Source organism: Amborella trichopoda, chromosome 11 (assembly GCF_054954075.1).
Source record: "Amborella trichopoda isolate Santa Cruz 75 chromosome 11, AtrichopodaSantaCruz75HAP2 v2.0, whole genome shotgun sequence".
Taxonomy (NCBI): Eukaryota; Viridiplantae; Streptophyta; class Magnoliopsida; order Amborellales; family Amborellaceae; genus Amborella; species Amborella trichopoda.
This window is the reverse complement of record NC_142346.1, coordinates 17,344,811-17,367,206: the sequence shown is the minus strand read 5'-3', so window position 1 is coordinate 17,367,206 and position 22,396 is coordinate 17,344,811. Positions and strand designations below refer to the sequence as shown.

Sequence of the window (22,396 nt, the reverse complement as noted above, 5' to 3'; positions counted from 1 at the left end):
CTTTAACCAAAGTTTGAGTTAGTCAGTACCAAATAGTCTCGCACCAAGATTTTTTGAACCAAAAGATTTATCTTTAGATAGAAAACCAATCGGTCTAAAAAACATTTCAATACCAATTTTTCTTGGACTGTCTGACACTTTTGAAACTAGAAACACCAGTAATACAAAAGAAGAAGAAAAGGAAGAACTTCAGAACACGATTTTGGAAGAAATAATATTTTCTCATAACCAATACTTTTCCTGGACTGTCTAGAACTTTTGAAACTGGAAACACCAGTAATACAAAAGGAGAAGAAAAAGAAGAACTTCAGAACACGGTTTTGTTTTCGAAAATCGAATTTCAAGATGGAGAAAAAATAATCTTTTCTCATAAACAAAACAGGAAAAAATATTTGTTTGTTTTGGGTGAATTTAATTTTCAAGGTTATAAATCATATCACCGTGATATTCTGGTTGACATAGGAGCTAAATGAATTGAGCCCCTATTTATAGAGGGCCAATTTCAAAACTTTACAAACTCTATTTGAATTCCACAATAAATGGGTTGGTTGCACCATTAATCTTAAAAAAAAAAAAACTTGAAACAACTTTTTATATAAAATAATATATGAATTCTATGAAAATATGGAAGACAATTTAGAATTTGACATTAATTCAATTAATGGAGTTACAAAATCCAAGTAACAAGAATTAGCATAATGACTAGTAAAAAAAGAAGAATCGATTATTTAGTCATATTCATCAACATAATTTTATTAAAAAACATAATTGTATTAAGCAAAATAGAAAACACTTCCCCTATACATAAAAACACTTCCCCTATTCATAAAAGCGTCAATAATCTTTCAAATGCCCCAAATCTAAAAACAAAATATTAGGTATTTTTTATGTAATTGAAAAAATAGCAAAAATTTCAAATCTTTGAAATTTTCATGAAATCAAGCAATAGAAAACTTCATATAAAAAATTGACTCAATCATAAATAAACTGAGAGAAGCCTTGGTGATCAAAATCCACTACTCAATTTGATAAAAAAAGAGCAATAAATTAATAAAAATATATGCTTTTTTGAATCGAACTAAGGTTTTTTGAGTAGCAGCGTTTCGAGCCAAAATCGACCCACAGTCTTTTGTAGATTGAACAAATTGAAGCAAAGATCTGGTAAGTTCTTCGATTTTCTATCAAAAGCCCCTAATTTCATTCATTTGGTATTAAAGAAGTAAATGCAAAAATGGTGGAAATTTCAAAACCCATGAAAATCCATCATTTTAATCCATTGAAACTCTTTCTTTTTGGATGTTTGATTCCAAATTCGTTGTTTTATAGACAAAATCATATGATTTACATCAATAATGCACTAAAAATTCCAAAAAAAGGCAGAAAAAGACATGAAAAAGCAAAAAGAATTGAATCAGGGGTTTATGCTAATATAACAGTCAACAATGGGAAATAACACCCGATATATCGCCCAACCAGTTTGGTTAGCAAAAAAACGATCGATTAATTAGAAATCCGGCTAGTTCGTGTACTAACTGATGGTTTTGGTCCGGACAATAAGGGGGTGTCTACTCCATACCCCAAAACCGAGGTTAACTGGAGTCGGGACACTACCGGCTCCGGTTCTAATCGGTCGATTTTTACTATACTTATCACTGTCTTGCATGGGTGGTGTGGAAATCGCCCCACCAACATGTCACTTATGAATCATATATGTCAACAACCTTGATGAATCATATGTCAACAACTTCGTTTTTTAGGTAAGTTAGTGGGGAAGAATGTCCTCTTGTTTATTTTTCATTAATAAATAAAAAAATGGCCCTCTACTTGTTTTTTCATTAATAATAAAAAAGAAAAAACACAGCTTGTAAGTTACAACCACATTTGTGCCCCAAAAAACAAAAAGGCAAGAGGATTATGGACCCAATTTTTATGCGGAAGCTCAATATGTAAAAATGTAGGCCTCTTAATAAATCTATTTTTGAGATCGATTTTAAGATTTAAGTTTTAAAGACATACAATCTTTGACATGGAGATCATGAATATGAAAAAATAAATAAAATTTAAAAATTAAAAATGAATATGAAAAAATAAATGAAAATTTAAAATTAAAAATAATAGTTCTAATTAAAAAACATTTGGACATTTAGTTTTCATTGTTTTTTGTTTTTAGATGTTAAGATATTTCAACATTTCGGACCGCGTAAAAAAGCGGTCCTGCCCGCATGAAACAATTTTCCCAAATAAAATCTTTTTTCGTCAAGAACGTCTTTTGATACCGTCAAAGACCATTGTTATATGGATCACACACTATAATTTTCGCACGTCAGTGGCATGCTCTAGAGCTTTTATGCCGTTTTTTGGTTACATGTGCCTGAGATTGGGGCAACGAAACAGCAAGCAAAACCCCTTTTGGTTTTCTGGCGAGTAAGAAAAATCACAAGCATTTGAAAGGCATCGATGTATCACCCTTCAAGAGGAGGTGTCCGTGGAGGACGAGACCGTAAGAATTTTTCTCTTTCTTTCTCTCTCCTAATCCGCTTTACTTTCGTTATTTATCTCTCTCTCGATATCTTCTTTATATCTTAAATTTCAAAGATAAACAAAATCTGGTACTGTTTATTTCATTATAGCACGACTCAGTGATTAATTGTTGAAATTAACCCGAATTAACAAGGTATTGTTTATATTTGATAATTTTGAGAGACACTGGATTTCTTCATACCTACCTTGAATCTATTTGCTTAGGGGTTATCGAAATCCTATCTAAAGAGCTGCATTGGAGTAGTGTATTATTGTTTTATGAATTGGAAATGTTGATAATTGGATTCATATCTCAACCAAAAAATATCATGTATTTGTTACAATTTTTGTGCTTTTTAATCTTTACAGGGGTTAATTTCCTTCTGGTATAGTTTTGTTTACAAAGACTCCTCCGGGAATTAGCTCATCTCCTGTTAGTTTTTCTTTTGGGTGCAATACTATACTCCTGCAGGAACATAGTTTAGATTTACTCCTTTGGTTAGAAGACCTACTTGGGAGGAAATTTTTCAATTTGAAATTTTGGGAACCACCTAAGAATTGCTAGATGATTATACTCAAAAGAAAAAAAATTGAAGTTCGAGTTTTTCAACACTTAGATCTCACCCTCTAAAATTCGTCGGGTCCTTATTCAATCTCGAGACATTATTTTTTTTTGTAGAGGGTGCAATTAGGAAATATTTTTTACTACTCGGGCACAGGGATTGGCGGCTCCCTCATTGGCCAAGGCATCCGCAAGAGAATTGCTCTCTCGCCAAACATGATTCCAAGAGAGAGATCCCCAAGCAAAGCTAGGCTATTTCTTCGAAATAATGGGCGAGGGTCCACGGATAGGGGCTCGCCACTACTCCAAATTTCTCAAACAAAAAGTAGCATAGCAGCCCCATAAACCTTTCAAGCACACCCCTAACCCTAAAAAGCTCCTCCAAAATCTTAGCTGTACGCTCTCTTTTAACCTAGCCATCCCTTATTAATATAAACTAAAAGATTAATCCCCTTAACAAAAACCAAAATTAACAACTCAAATAGAAAAACCTAAACTAACATCCCCAATACACTACTTGCCTCTTTTATCCCCCATGGTCCTATGACTTTCTTTGCCCCTGCCATGAACAATGTGTTGTCGCTGGGGCATGGTTGCATATTCACCCTTCGTTGAGAATAATTTGATTCTGGCTAGTTGTATTCAACTTAGAGGCGGTATAACTTGCATGCTGTCAGGATATGTACTTCCCTTCCATTTCACTAGATATTGATGATATGTCCCTTACGAGTTTGAAGGCGGTATAACCTGCATGCTCCCAGTCTTTTTCAGCCTTTCCTATGATTGGAATTCCCATTCTAAAGAAAATTTCAAAAGAATCCTAACCAAAACCTGCTAGTGAAAATGGGAGAATAATCCAACTACAAGCATGTAAAAATGTCACAAAACAAAAACAAAAATGAAAGAATAACAAATCATAACACATTTTAGATAAAATATATGAAACGGTCCAAACCCTCATTCAAATATTGTGATGCACTTACCTTTTCAAATTGAAATCGAATTGAGCCCAAATTGGTGACCTTTGGTTGCCAAAAGTTATCTTTTGCTACCAATAAAAGCTCCAAAAGTTCGAGAAGTGTATCTTTCGATTTTGCAAGAAAAAAAAATATTGAATTTTGTTGGATCTTGAGAAAAATTTCAAAAACTAAGTTTTTGGAGTGTTTTTCTCTCTCAAAAACACACAAAAGGGGTTTTTGGGGGCTAGAATTACCCGCCAAAACCCTTATCCCCCCTTTCTTGGAGGAAAATACCCAAAACACCCTCTGGCCAAGGGCCTATTTCCACTCTTGGCCAGCCTTCATCGAGGCATCAGGGCCTAGGCGCCTGCCCAAAGCGAGCGCCTAGGCAGCGCCTTGGGTACCTAGGCGGGCACCTGTAGGCAATCCCTTCGCCTAGGGAGCCCACGTAGTACGTGATTAGGTGTTTTATTTCTCGACAGCCTAGGTGGCCGTGCTGGGACGAATTTTTGAACATTGAACTTGACCCACCACGACGATTGGACTCATATCTGCCAATGTCATGAACAACCAAACATTGTTCAGATTTCATGGTACATGTTGTGCCAATTCCTTGAATCTCCTCATTGTATTTTCATAATCTCCCTGTGTTGGTACAACTTCACCACCGGGGCACGACCACCACGTCTTCTTGTAGCTGCCATCATGCTCAAGATCGTTGGTGCTTTGGGAGAGATGACTTGCTTTGATACCATGTGAAGTAAAAATAATTTATGTAGAGACGAAAATCATATAAAATTTTGAAGAAAATTATATAATATATCGATAGAAAATTAAAGAGGAAACTTGCAAATCAGACTTCACAGTTTTGCACCTGTTAAAGCAGAAATAAGGTCTCAAAACTCAACTCTCAATGAAAAACCCTAATAGACTCCATAATAAAAGGCTTTACTTAGAACCTAGGAAATCCTAGTTCTAATTGAAATAAAAGTTGAAACTAAAATAAAATTTGTAATGACATTTTCATCCATGATAAAACAAATAATTCTATGAGCACACTTAACTACTTTTCCAAATAGCCCCTGAAATCCTAAAAAGAAAAAAAACTAAAAATCCTTAAAAATCTCAAAAAACTTTAAACCTTTAAAATAACCCTAGAAAATGGAAAAAATACATCTTTTTAATTCAATAAGAAAAATTCAAAATAAAAGGCATCTTATCTTGCATCAATCATTTTTTGTTTGATCAAAGTAAAGCTCTTATTGCAACAGGATTCAATAAAAACTTTCCAACTTTCATATAAATTGGTCACTGGTGCTATTAGTGTACTGAAATTTATGATAAAATATGGATAAAAGGTTGTTAGGCCATGTAAAGAGCAAACCTGAATGTGTGATTTTGGCACAACCACTCGGCTATGGCCGTCACCTTCCCCCTGTCCATTGTAATGCCCTAAGAGGAGACAACATACCCCAAAAAGATGAGATTGTCCGTCCTAAAGGAAGCACTTTTTGAGATTGTCCATCTAAAGGAGCATTCTTTTAAAATTCATGAAAAGTAATTCCTTCTGTAACACATCAAAAACTTGTTTCAAGCGGTTAAGATTATCCTTTGAGTTGGCACTGAAAAAACAAGTTATCGTCAAAATAAACCACCACAATTTACTAATAAAGAACTAAGAACCTTAGTTGTTAAGAGCAAGAAGGTGCTTTGTGACTTAGAAAGCCCGAAGGGCATTACCAACCACTTGTACAATCCATCTTGAGATTTCATTCACTCCCAAGAGGATTTCAGACCACCACTTCCCGTATCGTTCTTTGAGGAAACTTTGGTCTTGTGAACTATGCCTAACATGTCGTCAAGTTTGGTATGGGAAATTGGTATTTGATACTTATCTCATTAATTGTACAATTAGCTGCACACATCCTTTATAACCCACCCTTCTTGGGAGTTAGTAAGGCACGAATGGCAAACAACGACATGCTTTCCCAAATCATTCATTTTTTGAGCAAATCGGAAACTTGTCTATGCGATTCCTTGTGGTCAATGGGGCGCATTGAGTGAAGGGCAAAATGTGGTAGCACCGAGTCAATGTGATGGTGAATATTCCTCAGTAGGTGAAGTCCATTAGGCAATTCTTCTAGTAGCAAGTCATGGTACTTCCAAGGTAGAGGCTCTAGAGACTTAGGAATTGATGTAGGTGTAGTTTTTTCTTTATCAAACAACACATAATATAAAAAACACTAACACCCATGCCTTCCTCTTGAAATTTTGCATATTGAGTAAGTCCTGACCTGCCTCTTAGTTGATATGGTTGTAGAAAGATGCTTCATAGTGGAATGTGATGTTAATGCCGTATTCGATGGAGTACTTGGCCTAGTCTTGTGGCCCCACTGTCTACCAAGGTAAATGTGACATGTATCCATGTACGCTATGTCGCACTATACCTCGTTCATCTTTATAATTGGCAGAAGTAGAAAAATAGACTAAACACTGACCCTAAATAGTTGGAAAAAGACTTTGATAATGAGAAAAAGAGACTAAACATCATGTGAGAATTTTTTTTTGATAAAGAAAACGTCATGTGAGAATTGGTAGTTTGCATCCTTTCTTGGACCATTAAATTTGATATGGGTGTGGTGCTTATGCTCCTTTAGTTGAGTTTTTCCATCTCCTTAGACACAATATTCTTGCTACTTCCACCATCAACAAATACTGTACACAACTCGCTGCTAAATATATAAGTGAGTCCGAAAGGTATATTATTACGACTACTTATCTTCATCAAATAGCCTTTTGGCATTGAGAACATGGTTCATGGGATAACCAAGGTTTCACCCCCATTTGTTTCCATATAAAACTTTATTGAACCCCGTGAGAGATTCAGTCTCATTGTAGCATTGGTTTTGTCGTGATGTCACCCTTTCCCTCATAGCTTGCTATGCATCACCTTTTGCATCAAGGTTTCAAAAAACGCTAGGCGGCCTGCCTGGCGCCCAGCACCTAGGTGGGCGCCCAAAACCTCGAGCACCCTGTGGTGCAAATTCTTAGCATTTTTTTATATATTTGTTATCCAAATTCTCATATATGCAGATATTTGTGTCAAATTTTGTAATTTATTCCCTTTGAAAATATCAGAAGTTCACAACATACGTTTTCAGATACAAACATATCACATATCTCAGGTTGAGAATAAACTTATTCAAAATTTCAATCCATACAAAACATTTAAAAGTCTAATAGGCTCTTGTAAGGTCTCCAACTCTCATATTCTCCATATTCCATATCCATAAAATAAACCATAATAACATCCAAGTCTCCAACTCTCCAAGTCTTCAACAAACTGACTTCCAAAATATAAAAAACCAGTAAACCACACAACAAAATAGTCCAAAAAGGCAAAAAAGTATAAATCACATAACAAAATAAAGTCCAAATGTCTAAAGCCCAAACCAAGATGGTGCAATAAAGTTACTACGAAAGAAGAGAGAAGACTTCAATAAGCATCAGAATCGTCATGTTCATTGCTTTCATCTGCATCAGCATTGAGGCTGTCATCATCAGAATCATCACCCTCTTCAACATATTCCTCTTCTTCCGAGATTCTTTTGAATCTGCCTCCTCTTCCTCTATCTCCCTTCATGAAGTACCAGCAGAAGAAGTTGCTCGAGTGGCCCTCCTAGGATTAGAAGCTTGCCCCGAAGCCTCCTCGACCATTTCCCATGTCAAACCCTCCCCAGGGAAGACCTCCTCAGTTCCAGGATCACTAATTAGCGAATCTGAAGCATTCTCCATGCCTTTCAAAGATATCAGATTCTTCTTTGGCTGGTTTTTCTTCTCCTTGAGCCTTTGATTCTCTCTAATGAGCTTCTTTTGCTCAAGCCTATTTCTTCTGTTTGTATGCACCTATAAGGAAAATGGCATAAGTAACTACTATGAGTTTATGATCTTCTTATCTTCTATGAATCTATATTACAAAATGAACTTATAAACAAGAAAAACATATAAAATTGTAAAATACCATCTCAAACGAACTCCAATTGCGCTCACAACCAGAATAGGTAGTTGTCAAACTCAAGATCCGTATAGCCATCTTCTGGAGGTTTGGTGCGCTACTCCCATGTTGTCTCCACCATTGGGCTGCAATATATGGGTAACCTTTGTAATTAATTTAGGTATTTAACATTCTCAGAACTTGAAAGTTGAAACTTGAAAGAAAATTATAATTTATAAAACAAGAGTCAAAAGTATACTACCTGGTTCGTCTTTGTTTCTCGGTCTTAATGCCATATCTTTCCCAAATGACATCAAAGAACACTTGTACAAAATTAGCTCTTCAGTTGATATCTTATCTTGGATATGTGGATCGAGGACTAATTTCTCAAGGCACTCATTAAAACCTTCCATAATTAACCCTTTTGACTCAATATCCGCATCCGCATAAAAGAATTTGGGGTTCAAGTAGTAACCCGCTGCATGCAATGGTCTATGGAGCTGCATATCCATTTGTCATCTATAATCTCCCAAATTGGGGCATACTTGGCTGCATTATTGCCCAAATTCTCTGCAATCTCATTCTTAGCCCTTTCCATTGCATCATATATAAAGCCCATGGAGGGCTTATCAGCATCAACCAAGCGCAAGACCTTCACTAAGGGAAGAAATACTAATATCGATTGCTTTAACCCATGCCAAAAATATTTCGAAAGAATAATATCCCGTGCCTTCTTTCCCTTGGCATCTCTAGACCACTTACACCTACTCTACTCCTCTGAAGCAAACATAGACCTTAATGCGATCCTCCTCTTATACATGCTCTGTAAACTAAGGTAGGCAGTGGCAAATCTAGTGACCCCAAGCCTCACTAGCTCTCTCTTTTTTATAAACTTGCGCATCATGATAAGGGTAAGTATGTGATTGTAAATGAAGATTGTAACCTCCTTAGCCTTAAAAATAATTCTTTTAATAGTAGGCAATTCACCAATGGCCTCAAGCATAAGATCTATGCAATGTGCAGCGTAAGGAGTCCAAAGTATGCGAGGCCTCTTCTGTTGAAGCAAATGACCTGGAGACAGATTAGGAGCAGCATTATCTGTGACCACTTGAATTGCAGGTTCCTCCCTAACCTCCTCAATGCCCTTATCAATGAAAGAAAATATATAATGCGCATCGTGAATATCATTGGAAGCATCAATTGAACGTAAAAAACTGTACCCGTGGGACAATTTACTAACAAATTCATGTTACTCCTCCTCCTCCTATCATTCCACATATCTGTCATTAAAGAAACCCCAAATTTAGCCCATCCCTCCTTATGGGTCTTGAGATATTAGTTAGTATACTCGACTTCTTTCTTCAGTAGTGGCTCTCCAATCTCATAAGGAGTTGGAGCTTTCAAACCTGGCCCAAATTGCTTGCTTCCAACATTATATGGAAGCTATTCAAGCGAGTAGTGTTAAAAGAAATGCCCGCTGGGTAAAACCACCTAGCAATATACTGAATCACCCTGGCTCTATCTTCCTTAAATTTATTTTCATTTGTCACTTGTTTTTTTCCATTTCCTCCCTTACCTTTCTCAAGTACTGTCTCAAGGCTAAGTGTAAAAAAACTATCTATGGGCCTTCTCATATGAGGCTTCTTAGACCTAAAAGCCCTCTTGTTCTTTAAGCTCTGAGTACCAACCATGACTACCTCTTCTTCTCCCTCTTCATCCTCTTCTTCAGTGTTAATATTATCATAAAAAGCATGGACCCCTGACTTTAATTCTGCTATATCTTTTTTTTTTGCAATTTTTTTACTCTTTTGACCTTCAATGTATTCCAAAATTTCTTTCTTTACAAGATTTGAGACTTTCTTACATGGGGCAACATCACCTCTAATACCGGCAAGATGTTTCTTAAATCTATTTATGCCGCCGGCATTAGAAACATGTCCACAAAAATTGCACATAATTTTATTCCTGTCATTGTTATCAAGGTTAACATTATATTTCCATCCCGGATCTCCACCCCTACTAGACCCTGCAGAAGGCATCTCAAATGGGAAAAATAAAACTCAAATAAATATTACAGACTGACCTTTTCTACCCAATCTCTAATCTTCGATGTTGGTTACCTCAATCAAGCTACAAATCAACTCAAAAGTCTTCTAATGCCACCAATAACACCCTAAAAATAATTTCAATGAGAAAAGAAAATTTTTTCAATCCACAAAAAGTACTTTTGATTCTCAGAAATTACTTCAGATTCTCCGAAATAAGTTTAGAGATTGAGGATTTCTTTTTTTTTTTTTTTTCACTTTAGGGGTTCAAAAATAAACCCCATAACATTTTTATACAAACTTGGAGGTCAAAATGACCCCCTTTGCCCTTTTTGGCGAATTTAAAAATAAAAAATGCCTTATGACGTTGGGCGCCCGCCTAGCTCGCCCAGGTACAATCGCTTGTGTAGAGCCGCTTGGGTCGAGGCGTGTGGCTTATTTGTTCAGGCCCCCTAGGCGAGCGCCTAAGCGCCGGGCGGACTGTTTTTTGAAACCTTGTTTTACATCATAATTTTCTTCTGTTATTTAAACTTGAGATCAAGCTAACATGAAGGCATTATATGCTGTATGCCCAAGTTATTGGCATATGAAATGCACAATTTGAGCATATTTGCAGGGGGACCCATCACACAACACCACATATTCTAAACCTAGGGTTTTGGCCTAGTTGCAAATTAGGATACGCTAAGGTAGGTAGAGGTGTAAATGGATTGGTTGGACTTGGACTCGACCCAACTAGGTCCTAGTTGAACCTAGACCAGATCCATTGGGTTGGGACAAGTCCAGGTCTATTTATAAAATAATATGTACATATATGTTATACATAATATGTCATGCTAGGTTTACTCCAATTAGTTGGTAAAAGGCTTTGATGATGATGTCATGTGGGGTTGACCCCAACCCAACTCGATTTGATCCGAGATGGACTCGGGTTTGGACCTTACCTAGGTTAGGTCCAGGACAAATGGAGCCAGACCCGACCTGTCAAGTCCATTGCGACCTCTACCCATAGTTGGTTTTCTAAAGGTCATAGCTTGTTGCGCTAATGTCGACGTAGAGGCGTATGTGACTTGACTGATCCCTTCCTCCAAAGGCCTAAATTGACAAGTTCCTTTGACTTGAGGGCCACTTTGTAAGCATCAAATACCTTATAAACATCTTTAAGATGAATTCATTCTAGACGTCCTGATTTAGTGCATTCAGATAATGACTTATCTTTGATCCTTAAATTCCTGTAAACTTGCCCTAGATGTCAAAGTACAGTACTCAGTATACTCATTAACCGATCTGCCCTTGCTTGAGATTTTGTTTCGAGCATAGTTCATTGTAAGAATTAATTCTAGACATCTTGATTTAGTGCATTCAAATAATGACTTATCTTTTGATCCTCAAATTCTTGTACACTTGCCCTAGATGTCAAAGTATAGTATACTCACTAACATACCTCCCCTTGCTTGAGATTTGGGTTTGGGCATAGTTCACTATAAGAACTTTTGGCACAATTTCGTATTCCTCCTCTTATGAATTGATTTTTTCCTTACCTTGTTGGAGATGATCCTATTGAAAATCATCCCACCACGTCAAAGCATGACTAAAAAAACTTAGTTGCTACTAATTTTTGCTCTATGATGAACTATATATTTGATACTTTCTGAGCTTTACTCAGCCAATCGAGAAAGTCACTAACATAGTTGTTGGGAGTGGGAGTGGGGATCCTATGATCAACTCATAGCTGAAGCTCCTTACCGTGAGAGTGCTTGAGACTGGCTTCATATATGTATTACATATATATTTGATTGCTTGGAACATTTTATATTTATCTATACATATTAAATTGATTTAAAAATTTGATAAATGTATAATCCACTCGTTAGCACTATTATACATGCACAATGGGAATCTATAGCATGTAACCCCCATAGAAAATTGAGAAAAATGTGATTGGATGGCCATGATAACAACTGAACTTAGGAAATGCTAGAGTCCATAAACGGATAAGGCAATTCACTATAGTGAAAACCACCTGGTTTTGGACAACCTTGGCAATTCCACTCTTCGGGACTGTCTATAATTTGGTGAGCCCCCTAGGTTCAAGCTGATTTGAGCAGTTTGTTCGCAAGTTTTCAACCACTTATGCAAACCACGACTATGCAAACCATTAGCTACAAAATCGACAGAGAGTAAAAAAATAACACAAAATCGTCGGATTCAAAAATAAAAAACTTTTGAAACTTCCCCTCGGATCGAGATTCCTTCAAATGATGATCACACCCATGTTTAGTTGGGTTGTGATCGCCTTCCAAAGCAATCAAGATCCCGTTTAGTTTGGAATTGAGATCCTTATAAGAAACGGATAGAGGTCCTTCAATGGGAGGAGCGAGCTCCGGCTCCGAGATCTCCGAAGCGAGATTCCAAGGGGGAATCACTGCCCTTCAACCAAGCCCCTCACAACTATACTTGGGAATATCATTTTTGATTCCAAGTTTCGTCTTCCTTTCCAAAAATCTAAGGATTCGATCATTGAACTCACCATTAACCCGAGAGCTAGAGGATGGTTAGTAATGAGATGAAGTCACCTCCATCACCATCATTGCTTTGATTTCCACCACTGATCTCCAGATTTCTTCTATGCTGAAGCTTACTGACCTTTGTGATTTTATCTATGCTCTCCATTAGGGCTTGAATTAATTCAGTCAACTGGATCACTGCTTTGAGGGTTACCACTTTGGAGGCATTATAACCCGCTCTATTTCCCCCAAAATGAGAGCTGTTGTTGTCTGCCCATCAGACCCACGATTTCTTCTTCCTACCCCGCCTAAGGAAAGGGCACATGGCTAGAAAGATCTTTTATCGATGATGCTAAAATCCTTGGAGCAGAGGATAATTTGGGCAGCTAAGGCCCCAGGGCCAGAACTGTGAAGGCTCTTGTTGATGCCGGCTCATAGCAACTAATTAGTTCTAGTCTAGCACTCTTAAAACCCATAGCAACTAATCAGTTTTGTGAAGGCTCTCATTGATGTTGGCTCAGGCTAGGGCTCCGGCCTGAGTTGCCCCTTGCCCGGGAAACCCCCCTTTGATCCCTGGCCCCTCCCACCCTTTACACCAGGGCTCTCCACGACTGCTTCTTGATGCCCATCAGAATCCAGCAGCCTCATCGCTTCAGCATGACATTCCAAACCCTGTTGTTTGCAGCCCTACGCCTGCTCCAGTTTCATGTCGCAACCATCCCCCTGGCCTCAGTTTGAATCCATGCATGCCCACCAACCCTCTTTTCCTTCACATCAGCAGTCCAAAGATTTCAGACCTATCACTCTCCTTCCAAAACAGCTTGGAGGGTCGCTTCTCGCGCCGTCGAGGTGACTTCAAAAGCATTGAGAAGTGGGGACAAAACCTCTGGAATGAGCCTAATCTTGGTTTCTCGCTCCCTTACAAGGCCAGTGCAGACAGAGCCTTGTTGTGAAAGAACCCCAGTTTCAGAGGTGGTTCCCTAAAGCTCTCACGCTGGACCACAAACTTTGGAGCAGCTCGATCCCTCCGAGTGTGGTTGTGAATATCTAGCATTCCCCTTCAGGCTTGGCATCAATCGACCTTCAAGATTATTGGTGATGCATGAAGGGTGTTCATATCTACTCACTGGAAATCTCTTGAGGTTATACCCCTGGGGACTATTCAAATTCTCATCGACACTGTAGACCCTCTTTGCATTCCTAATTTCCTATGGCTTGAGATCGAAGGTTTGTTCTTTTGTGTCCCCATTACATGGTACGCAGCCTCTCCTGCTGCCATCCGCCATGTCCAGGACCTCCATCTTGCATCACATCGCTGTGCTACATGTCGCAAGACCAACATTCTACTCTGGAAGGCTGGACCATTGTTCGTCGAACACGATGGCAACCACCAAAGAGCAACCGTAGATCCTTCAATCATCGAGCATCTCATACCCCACCTGATTCAGCTACCGCGAGGCCTCGCCCACAACACCACCCTCATGGAACCCATCTTGAGGAAATAGAGGTCGCCCCCTGTTGCTCTGCTTCAGCCACCTGGCAGCTTTCCTAGTACTACCCTGACATCCGCCGCCCTTGAGCAGACACCTGTGGCTCATATGAAGCCTGCTGTCAATGCTGCTCACTTAACCCCTTATTCTAAGCTTCAAGCTACTCAGCTGCCTTCTTCTCTTATTCTATCCACTTCATCTGTTCCCACCCCACCACGTTTTAATGCTCATCACCACCCTTCTCCACCACCTCTCATCCCTACCTTGACCCCCCTTTATCCTCGTCCCCCACTCTCCATGTGGGCCCTCCCCTCTCTGTCCTCGAGGAACCCTCTCCAATCCTCCCGCCTACTACTCTGGCCCTTTTGCCATCTCTCTCTTTGTCACGATCCCACCTCTCTAGACTTGGGCCTTTTCAAACTTTGGTAGTGGACCACCCAATCGACCTTCCGTTGGCTGTCTTGTCTCCACCAAGGTCGCAACCCTCAGGCGACGCCTTCAACCCCCCTTCCCTGGGCCTGCTACGTTTGATGGCCGGCTTCCTCCATCTATCTCTCTTCCTTACCTTTCCACAGTCGATTTTAGCCATTACTGTCTTTTGCCGTTATCTCCACCTGTATCTTCGAGGTTGCCAGCTTCTGAACATCTCTCGATCCCCAACCATTGCCAGCCCTTTTCCTCTCTCTCACCTCCCTCGCCTCAACAGGCTTCAGGGGCAGTGCTTCTCTCCTCCAATTCACGGCAGTCTATGGATTCTTTGGATCCTCGACACCCTTGTCCTGCTGTTGGAGTAGAGCATCTTCCCTTTGTCTTGTGACAGGCTGCGATGCCAATGGAGCTTCATAACCCCCTACCCACCTCTGAAGATGCATTCAGCTCTCCTGCTCCCGACTGCCTTAGCCTCTCATTAGCCTAGTCTGTTTCCGAGGACTCTCCCATCTCTGTTAGCTCATCTTTCATAGACAACATGGATAAAACTCAGGTTGATGTCAACTCGTCATGAAGGTCATGGGCATGGGCTTCAGTGGACCCCAAGAAGTCCTTAAAACTTTCGTTTTTTCAGATCAAGAGACCCAACCCAAGACTATGGCAAAGGCCAAATGAGAACTCGCCAATCTGGAATTAGGGATCAATTACGGTTAGAATGTCGGAAGAATTCAGGGGACTACTTTTGATCTTCCCTCATCGCAGCGATCTTCTAGATCTGGCCCCTCCCCTTGACCCCCCCCTCATGAAGATCTTGACTTGGAATTTCATGGGATTGGGCGATCCCAAGAAACACAGGCACGTCCACAACTTCGCTTCCTCTCACTCCCACTTTGTTCTAGCCCTGGTTGAAACTAAACTCCCTGGGCCTTCCCTCTCCCTCATTCGACAAGTTTGGAGGTATAGACCTTGTCAGAGGATGGCGTTAGATGCTTTAGGGTCATCGGGTGGCATTTGGGTCATATGGGACCCAACCCTTCACAACTTGTTATCCTCTAGAGTTGGTAAATTTTCGGTTTCCATCTCCCTCTCGAGAGTTTCCGATTCCTTTCCCCTGAAATTCACTGCTGTCTATGGTCCCAACTCTTCTTCTATTAGACCACGGTTATGGGAAGAACTGAATCTTGAGGCTTCGGTCCCTCCAAATAGTTGGTGCATTGGTGGAGATTTCAATACTACAAGATGGTCATTCGAGCGAAATTCTAACTCAATGGTCTCTCAATCGATGACAGATTTTTCAGAACTGCTTTCTAGGTTAGAACTGATTGACATGGCCCTCCTGGGGGCCTCTTTCACCTGGTCAGGCCTCTCCCCCACCCTTTCAAAACTAGATCGCTTTCTTATATCTTTGGACTGGGATGCAGAATTTCCTGGTTCACATTCCCTTGCCCTCCCTAAGCCCACTTCGGATCATTTCCCTATCATGTTAGACACTGTTCCAGCCATTCGTTCATCCAAGCCCGTCAGATTCGAGCTGGCTTGGTTAGAGGAGGATAATTTCAATAACCTTTTTCACATGTGGTGGACCTCTTTTTCTAGCCATGTCCATGGATGGGCAGGGTATCGGCTCCAAAAGAAGCTTCAATGTCTTAAGGGTTCTCTTAAAGCTTGGAGTGCTCTGCTGCCAAGAAATTTTCGATCCCAAAAGGCCTCCCTTCTCCATTCAATCCAATTGTGGGACTCTACAGAGGAGACTCGTGCTCTTGCAGATAATGAGAGATCCCGCCGAGCCGAGGCCAACTTTGAACTACACCTCCTCTTAAAGAAAGAGGAAATTTTTTGGGCCCAGCGATCAAGAGTGAAATGGCTTAAACACGGTGACCTCAACATCGGTTTTCTTCACAAAATAGCCAACTGTAGAAGAAGGGATAATACCATTACTCAGATTAGAGTGGGATATACTGTGCTTGATCAACCTCCTTTGATTGAAGATGCAATCACTGAGTACTTACAAAATATTTTTTGAGGCACCTCGAGGCTCTAGACCATTCTTGGATGATCTTTCTTTCCAAACCATCTCTCCCGCCTGCTGGTTGGCTCCAAAGGCCTTTTGAAGAGCCTAAAATCTTAAAGGCAATCTCAAATCTTGGCCAAGACCGAGTCCCAGGTCTTGACGGATTTCTAATCGCTATTTTTAAGATTTTTTGGGAATCCTTAAAAGAGGATATTCTGGCCTTCTTCCATGAATTCCATTCTAGGGGAATCATTCATCATACAATGAAAGCCACTTTCATTGTGCTTATTCCTAAAGTCGAGGGGGCAGAAGAACTCATAGACTTTAGTCCTATTAGCTTGATCAATAGCTCTTATAAGATTCTCAACGTAGTTCTCACTTTGTGACTGGGAGAGGTCCTTAGCTCAGTGATCTCCAGAACTCAAGGAGCTTTTTGTTAAAGAGCATCAAATTCTCGATGGTGCATTCGTTGCTCATGAGGCCATCCACTCTCGACATCGTGCTAAGTTATCCGGTTTAATCATCAAACTCGATTGGGAGAAAGCCTATGACCATGTTGATTGGTTCATCCTTGATGAGACATTCCGTCACGTGGGTTTTTGTAGTCGATAGAGAACTTGGATCAAAGGTTGCATTTCAGGCCCACACTTCTCCATTCTTATCAACTAATCTCCCATAGGTTTCTTTCCATCCTCCAGGGGACTCTGCCGAGGAGTTTACCCCTTTTTATTCATGATTGTAGCTGAAGTTTTCAGCAGATCAATTTCTCGAGTTTACCAGGCCAGCTTGCTCAAAGAATTCAAGATCAGCAACTCGGGACCGATGATCACTCACCTATAATATGCCGACGATACCTTGTTGTTTTGTGAGGCATCGCAAGCACAACTTAACACACTTCATCTTTTTTTTTTTTTTGAGTAAAGTTAACTTTTAACACACTTCAACTTTTACTCAAGATATTTGAGATGACCACAGGACTTAAGGTCAATAATGTCAAATCTAAGATGAGTGGTGTGGCATTGGAGCCTTCTATCGTGAGAAATTTTGCTTCAACTGGGGCTACTCGTCGGAGGACGCCCTCCACATATCTGGGACTGCCCCTTTGCATAGGTAAGCCTAGATTGAATCTTTGGGCCCATATCATTGATAAATATGATTGTAGATTGGCAGGGTGGAAAGGCAGATTCCTATCTCCGGCATGCCGCCTTACTTTGATTAAAGCCACTCTCTCTAGCGCCCCTATATTTCAGATGTCACTTTTTCATATGCCAGCCTCGGTGGCCGTTTGGAGCAGCTAATGAGAAACTTGTGGTCCAACAATGGGGATAGGAAGATCAATTTTATATCTTGGAAGAATGTCTGCAAACCTAAATCTCTAGGGGGTTGGGCATTCGAACTCGCAAAGAAAATAATCTTGCTTTACTTGGGAAATAGTGGTGGCGCTTTGCTACCCAAAACAACCATCTCTGGCAGGAGGTGATCAACTCAAAATACACCCCTCTTGGGTGCCCTCCTGACGGGCTCATAGCAACTCCTCGGGGATATGGAAGTCCATATTGCATTCTTACCCACACTTTCAATTCATGATCAGGTACAGGCCTAGGCAGGGCGACAAAACGTTGTTCTAGATCGATACTTGACTGAAGAACGTACCCCTTAAAGACATATACCCTAGACATTTCCTTTTGGCCAATGATTTCTATACCCTAGACATTTCCTATTGGCCAGTGACTTTAGTGCAACTGTGGAATCCCAATTTCAGCTGATGGGCAATAGGAGGGTGTGGAGTCCTACCCTCAGAAGACCACTCTCGGATCCAGAATTTCAGGAATTCACAGCCCTTTCCATCACTCTAAACTGTGTCTTCCTGCCCCTTCGAGGCCAAGATAACCTCATCTGGACCCCCAACCACTCGGGTTCCTTATCGGTGGCCTCTTTCTACTTTTCTCTAGCTCATCCCAGAAGCCCCCCTACTTGCCCCAATTCTATTGTAAACAAAGTTTGGATCCCTTTGGTTCCCCCCAGGATTTAATTCTTCAATTGGATAGCTGGATCCGAGAGAGCCCTTACTATAGATCAATTGTAGAGAAAGGGTCTCCAAATTCCAAATAGATGCATTATCTGCACTGAGGACGAGGAGACCAATGCTCACCTCTTCATCCATTGCAAGGTAGCCTCGTCTATATGGGCTGACATCCTTCAGTTATTCCAATGGTAGTGCGGGACTCCACTTGATGTCACTCATCTCATCAATTCTACCTTCTTAACCGCTTGGTCTAAGGCTGGCACCATACTATGGCGGGCCTCAGTGGCTGCCACCCTTTGGACAATTTGGACTGAGAGAAATGCCAGAATTGTTTGAAGCCAGTCATCTCCAGCGAATGCACTAGTACAAAAGATCGGAGAAGCAGTCATCTTCTAGGCCACTCACCACAAACAGTTCAAAAACCTTTGCCGCTCTGACTTTCTCCACAGCTGGACTCCCATTCTCTCCTTCAAAACTTAGAGGCCTTCACGCTCTTCCCTTTTGAGACCACTCGAAGAGGGCCACATCAATCTTAACTTCGATGGGTGTTCTCTCGGAAACCCAGGCCATGCAGGCATAGGTGGCTTGTTCCATGACCACAGCAACAATACCCTTTGTTCCTTTTCTATTCCCATTGGTGTCTCTGATTCAACAATTGCTGAGGCCTTTGCCCTCTGGGAAGGCCTCAGGAAGTTAAACACTAGCTGGGGGCAGAATGTAACCGTTGAAGGCGACTCTTACAGTGTTATAGCCTGGGCCTCAAGCACTGACCCTGGCCTTGGAGAAATCTGTCAACTCACAAGGAATCTACAAATCTCGTTTGGAATCATGTTTGGAGAGAAGCAAATGGTGAGGCTGATTCCCTAGCAAAGGCAGCTGCAACCTTGTCTCAAGCCAACCTGAGCAACCCTTAGGGAACCTTCGCTCGACTGCATATCACAGATTGGAATTGTTTTAATGGCTCAATTCATGTAAAGCTTTTTTGATACACCCTTGGTTTTGTACAGGGCACCTGTTTGTGGGTTGCTTATTTTTTGGGTGGAACCCGTCTGTAGTTACCCTACCCCCCATTCCTCTCACATTCTGTACTCACTTTCTATTCAATATAGTCAACATATTAAAAAAAAATAGGGAGGAATTCACTTTCAAATTTCATTTACCCACAGTTCAGACAAAAACAACAAAATAGCCCCAAAACCGTTTTGTAACAACTGCTTAAGAAAACCCTAAAAGCATAAGAAGCTCCTACGAAATCCTAGCCATCCATTGTCTTTTAATCTAAAAATCCATTATTAACTTAAATTAAAAGACTAACTCTGCCCCTAACAAAAACCGTAGTTAACAACTAAAATTAAGAAACCCAAAACAACATCTCTAATATCTACTTACCCCTATGGTTCTATGACCTTTTCTTGCCTAGTCACGAACTATGGGTTATGGCTACATCAATAATGGTGTTATAAACACTATGCCAAATTGGATTTCTTGGTAAACATTCTAGACCCTATGACCTTTCCTTGCCTAGTCACAAACTATGGGTTATGGCTACATCAAGAATGGCGTCATAAACACTATGCCAAATTGGATTTCTTGGTAAACATTCTAGACCATGAACTCCAGAATTAAATATCACGGACTTAGTTTACATTATATTTAAATGTTTTCTGGCCACTTGGTGTGTGTACTATACACGCCCCATCTTTTTAATCTGTAATTTCATGTCATCTGGAGTCTGGACATTTCCTTGCCCAACCACAAACTATGTGTTGTAGTTGGGACATGGCTAGCCGAATTGTGGTTCAGTGGGAAATATTCTAGTTCATGAGGGAAATATTCTAGATAATGAACTCTAGAATTAAATATCACGGACTTACTTTACATGATATTTACATTTTTTCTGGCCCTTCATGTATTTCTGTACTATGCGCCCCAGCTTTTAATCTTTGGTTTTATATATTCTGGAGGCATTAGTCAGTTTTCATTTAGTTTTATTATAATGCGCAGAATTTAAGTGGGAAGATGTCAAGGTTGACAAGCATCGAGAGAACTATGTTGGCCATAGTATCATGGCACCAGTTGGAAGATGGCAAAAAGGTATTATCTTTGTTACCATTGCATTCACTTGTTTCTTTTTGTTCCTATATTCAAACCTTTCTCACGCTTTTTAAGATGTGTCTTACATTGAAAATTTGGAATATAGTGTATTGAGTGCCCATAATATTCTGGGATTTATTTCAGTGAGCATTATAAAAAGAGTTATACTTTGTATGGTCTATCTATTGTGGAAGAATTGCAAGAGTAAAAAGAGTTACCATTGAGTATGAGATGGGAACAGCATTGCCAGAGTACTTTTCATAATTTTATTGACTAACGCTTTAGATTGATAGTAGAACCTAAAGAACAGTGCTTGTAAGGGGACTTATAGGTCACTGCAAAGTCTGCCTGTTACCTTGTAAAAGGACCCATGTAAAGAATGCCTTCCAACCAACAATGGGAATCCACTTCTGTCCTAGTTAACGAACTTCTCTGCTGGCGTGTGTTGGCATGACTATGACCATATGATATTATTTCTACGAAACCAGATGGAACCTGAACTTCAATAGTATCAACCTGCTGGTCTAGTGTCCAATTGGAGAGCAAAGGTTTTGTTACATGGTTGGATTGCATTTGATGATTCCTACATTCCATAAAAATTTAATAAGGCGTTGCAAAGGTTTAAAACAACTTTTTCAGAAAACTGGCAGTAGTAATTGGCAATTCACACAATTTTGGTGCAACTTAGGTCTGTTATTTTTGGCTATCATACTTTCCATGTTTGGTTGGCGACTATATGTCTCTTTTGACAGTTGTGCTTACTACAGTCTATTCCCCATGTTCCATGGTGATTAAAAACTATTTTTTTTGTGTACCAAGGATACACAGAGAGAGAGAGAGAGAGAGAGAGAGAGAGAGAGAGAGAGAGAGAGAGAGAGAGAGAGAGAGAGAGGGATGGAGGGAGGTTTCATGTTTGTGAGATGAGGATTTAATTAGGTTGAATTCCTTTTTTTGTGGAATTGGATAAGTATAGACAGAAATGAAAAGATTTTAAACATAAATGTGAGATTTTACTCAAGGCGGTTGGGGCGAGATATGATTAGCACTTGGGCCTTCACCTGCAAAGATTATGTTGGTTTCTCTCCTCTGATCTTTTAGAGGATTGTTGCATGTTGCATGTTGGTCCATTATGGGGTTCCTAGCAATCACACCCATTCCACTTGGACCCCTCCCCATATGGGATGTCTAAGCTCTGGTGATAGTTCTCTTGGTAACCTTGGCCTGTCTGGAGTTGATGGTGTAATAAGAGATCATGGAGGACATATGTAACTGGTTTACTCGGACTTTCTGAGCTTTGGTGATGCTGATGCTGCCGGAGTGAAGATATTACTCAGGAGATTGAGGATTTTCTTTCAGTCTCGTTTGGGCCTCCTAGAAGTAGAAGGAGACTGCATGGATGTAATCAGTGGGGCTAGAAGGGATGCAGATTTCCATGTAGATTGGTGGATGTTGGAAGAGATCGTGGAGAATTTTCACTTAGCAGTTGTTATATTTAGACATGCAGCCTGGGACCGTGAACAACCTGGCTGGTTCTCAGGCATGAGTTGGATGCCATACTCTTTACGCTGGGCCAGGCCCCTCTTCTCCATGATGCCCTTTCATTCTTTACTCTGATTCTCTCTTTTCGTACATCAGTGCATCTATGTTTCTTGGTTCCTCTCTGAATAACTTCATGCAACTTTTCATCGAAATATAAAGGATCTCTTGGGGAGAGAGAGAGAGAGAGAGAGAGAGAGAGAGAGAGAGAGGAGGAGAGACA

The 22,396-nt window shown here is 40.3% G+C and overlaps 1 protein-coding gene across 1 annotated transcript in view; it reads left to right on the top strand.

Annotated features, from left to right (window-relative positions):
* Positions 1–2,155: 2,155 nt before the first annotated feature.
* LOC18444894 (leukocyte immunoglobulin-like receptor family A protein) overlaps positions 2,156–22,396 on the top strand; it is a 38,051-nt gene continuing 17,810 nt past the window's right edge. The window contains exons 1-2 of the mRNA XM_006855048.4: positions 2,156–2,500; positions 20,548–20,637. Coding sequence (XP_006855110.2) covers positions 2,458–2,500; positions 20,548–20,637 — 133 coding nt within the window. The 5' untranslated portion in view covers positions 2,156–2,457. The remainder of the gene's footprint in view (positions 2,501–20,547; positions 20,638–22,396) is intronic.